The 3,456-nt window shown below is 53.5% G+C and overlaps 1 protein-coding gene across 1 annotated transcript; it reads left to right on the top strand.

The window, feature by feature from the left end:
* The first annotated feature begins 208 nt into the window (after positions 1-208).
* Positions 209-2,965, top strand: LOC119373246 (solute carrier family 41 member 1). The gene has a single exon (XM_037643269.2). The coding sequence runs from the start codon at positions 627-629 to the stop codon at positions 2,427-2,429; it is 1,803 nt and encodes a 600-aa protein (XP_037499197.1). The 5' UTR covers positions 209-626; the 3' UTR covers positions 2,430-2,965.
* The last annotated feature ends 491 nt before the right edge of the window (positions 2,966-3,456 follow it).

The following is a 3,456-nucleotide window of genomic DNA, read 5'->3' as shown; positions in this document are numbered from 1 at the left end:
TCGTATTCGGGGACGCCACACTGCACCGATTGTTGTCTCTAGGAATTCTTTTCTGTGAGTCAAGCGTGGGGCCTTCCCGGGTAATCAGTATGCGCAGCTTGCCTGGCTTGGCCCGATAGAGCGCCTCCTGTCGCACTTACGGCAGCACAGCGACCACTTCATTCATCCTTATCGCACAGCGATGATACGATTACGCCATGTACTCGACAGCTCCGACAGCGATCAACACGTGCGTCGTCCACAACGTCCTGCCGCCGAAAGCGTTCCAGCATCGAGCATCGGCTAGTCGCGCCTTTGCCGTTTGCAACTCGCCGTCCCAGTAGGAGTGCGCCTGTACTGCCGTGTTGTTAGCGTGAGTGTTTTGAGCTCTATGAAAAAGTTTACTCCCGCTGTGCCGTTCATCTCCGTCAACTACAGGTTGACGTTAGCATACGCACTGGGCCCCTTGGACAGACCACCACCGCGATCACTTCGCCTGTTGTGCTGCTGCAGCAGCAGCCACACCAGCAAGCGCAGCGCATCTGCCGATTGGCTAACCAGCGGCGGCATCGAGGTGTGCGCGACTTTCCTTACGCCGCCAGTCATCGCACAACGGAACGGCGCGTGCTTTCTGAGCCGGCAGAATAATGACCAACGAACACGGCGAAATTGTGCGCGACCCTAACAGCAAGCAGTCAACTAACGTCGGAGATGCTGTCTCCAATGTCACATATGGCAGCGCCAATCGTACCAGAGTTTCTCCCAACGGCGCCCATCGTAACGGCTTCTGTAATGAAGCCTACGAAGCCTCAGATTCGTCGGAGGACCTTTCTAACGTTGTCGATTCTACGAGTACAAAGGGCTTCGTGCCTTCCAGCGTTGCAGAGAGGGCCCGCCCGGCCATCCAGCGCTCACTCACCGTGGTCGAGACTACCATGCTTCGTCCACCGCGCGTCCCTCAACGGCTACGCACCGTGTCCGCGGGCCTGCACCCCGAATACGATGCCACACGAAGACGGAACTCGCGGCGGCTGCGATTTTGTCCCCGCGGATCCCTCTACGATGTCATCCAAGACCTGCCCGTTCGCCCCATCATCGGGGACGCCGAGGAGGGAAATGTCGGAGCTACCATCCGGGAGGAGTCATCGCCCGTTCCTCCGAACAAGCCGATGCCTGAAGAAACCAAGGACGAAGACGTGGCTGAGACGCCGACAGAGATCCTCGTGCAAGTGTTCGTTCCTTTCATGCTGGCCGGTCTCGGCATGGTGGCTGCCGGCGTGCTACTCAATAAAGCCAAGGACTTGGACGCATTCAAGCAAATCCCGGAGCTAATGGTTATGGTGCCTCCGCTGCTGGGTCTCAAGGGAAATCTCGAAATGACTTTGGCTTGCCGTATGTCCACACTGGCAAACCTCGGGAACGCGGCTAGCCGGTCAGCGTTGCTCAGCATCGCGGCGGGAAATCTCGCCCTCATCCAGTGTCAGGCAATCGTGGCGGGGCTAGTAGCTGCCCTGCTCGCCGTCATCAAATCACTCGCCACAGAAGGCTACCTGGACTGGAGCCACGTTCTCACCCTCTTCACGAGCGCGGCGCTTACGGCCGAGCTCGCTAGCATCGTGCTCGCGAGCGTGATGATACTCGTTATAGTGCTGTGTCAGCGACTGCGCATGAACCCTGACAACGTGGCCACGCCTGTGGCCGCCTCCCTGGGTGACGTCATTACATTGGCGCTGCTAGCTGGCTTCGCCACATTGCTGCATGTTCCCTTGCGAAATCATCAGTGGGCGTCAGGCTTACTGCTGGGCGCAGTAGTGCTGCTGGCTCCGGTGTGGGCGTTTCTGGCTTACCGCAACACTTACACACGCGAGGTTTTAAGTCAGGGGTGGCTGCCGGTCCTTTTTGCTATTGTTGTCTCCAGCGGTGGTGGCTACATTCTGGAAATCGCCAGCACCCGGTACAAAGGCCTTGCAGCCTACCAGCCTGTTATTAACGGCGTCGGTGGAAACCTAGTGGCCGTGCAGGCAAGCCGCATATCCACGTACCTGCATCTCACTACCGAGCGGCCAAGCCTGCCACCTGGCGAGAGTCGCTGCGTAGGACCCATAGCTGTCTTCTTCGGTAGCTGTCTTCACGCGAGGACAGCGCGCCTCCTGTTGCTCCTGCTCGTTCCAGGTCAGCTCATATTTGTGGCGGTTATCGACAGTGTGGAGGGCGACGGCGAGGCCTTCCATGGTCCTTTCGTGGCGTTATACGTAGCAGCAGCCTTCATCCAGGTGTGCATTCTGCTGTACGTGGCCCGCGTTCTTGTGTATGCTCTTTGGAGCCGCGGCACGGACCCGGACAACGCGGCCATACCGTTTCTGACGGCTCTTGGAGACCTCCTGGGCGGTGGCCTCTTGGCCCTTGTGTACTGGATTCTGGATTTGATCAGCCCCAGCCGACCGCTGTAACACCACGGCTAACACTCACGAGGTGCCTTATGGAGTCTGATACTTCGACACTGTGAGCAAAAAGGAGGCAGCGAAACTCAGACAGCAGCTCCCTTTGAGAGGTGACGCTGTCCCAACTAGTGCATCTGCTCAGCAGCGATAGTGAGATATTCGCTGAGCAATATGCATCCTGAAAATTTGTGACAATTTGTTAGTGACTGCGTGTGCGCTTGGAAGTGTTTCGTTGTTATGGCAGTTGAAAATTCCTGATGTCGTCGTTCGAGTAACGCCGGGAACGAACACCTTCCGACGTGCCTCAGACAATGAATCTACTTTGCGAAAAAGTGTACTACGTAAAGTACTGGTTGCGGTGACTTGAGTTGGTGACATTCTTTTTAATATACGTTTCCGTGCGGTGGCAAGCGTTGTGAACGAATGCTAACCGTTTTGTTTGTTGGAGGCTGGCGTGTGCGTTTTGTTTAGAATCTACGTTTACTGATGTTTTACTGCATTTAATATGTTCGAATAAGAACACCACTTTGGTTTGAGAGCTTCAAATCTTGTTTTACACTAAATATTTGATTTCGAAGAAAACTGTCACGTTGTGATTTTCAATTCCACGTCGCACAATATCGACACGTGTGTGCGGCAAGAAGGAAAACACAAATGTGCATGAGCTAGTCTGGCTCCTTCCCCTATTTGCTCGTTTCGCAAAGCAGGAAGAAACAGTCGAACATTATTTTTTATCATGCAAACCGCTTCAATTTACTGAAGAAAAACATTATCAAAGCGGTGTTCAATCGGATTAGATTGGATTTCATTAATTCGAATATTCTATCCTTGGGAGCCTCCTCATTAGGTCATTGTCAGCGGGATGTCTGTCCCGCTGTCCAAAAATTCTTAATTGAATCAGGGCGATTTTGATTCCGCATTTTTAAATTAGCATTATTAACTTATTTCAGCTATTCTACAATCCATTACTCATACCATTATTATGTGATCACTTTTATCTATAGATTATTCGTTTCTTGCACTATTCCCCGTCCTT

The sequence above is a fragment of the Rhipicephalus sanguineus genome, chromosome 11, assembly GCF_013339695.2.
Source record: "Rhipicephalus sanguineus isolate Rsan-2018 chromosome 11, BIME_Rsan_1.4, whole genome shotgun sequence".
Classification (NCBI taxonomy): Eukaryota; Metazoa; Arthropoda; class Arachnida; order Ixodida; family Ixodidae; genus Rhipicephalus; species Rhipicephalus sanguineus.
Note: the sequence above shows the minus strand (reverse complement) of the source record. Positions and strands in the feature narration are given on the sequence as shown.

What these genes read in the sequence shown, in the direction of transcription:
- LOC119373246 (XM_037643269.2), top strand. Translation starts at nt 627, where the DNA reads ATGACCAACGAACACGGCGAAATTGTGCGCGACCCTAACAGCAAGCAG.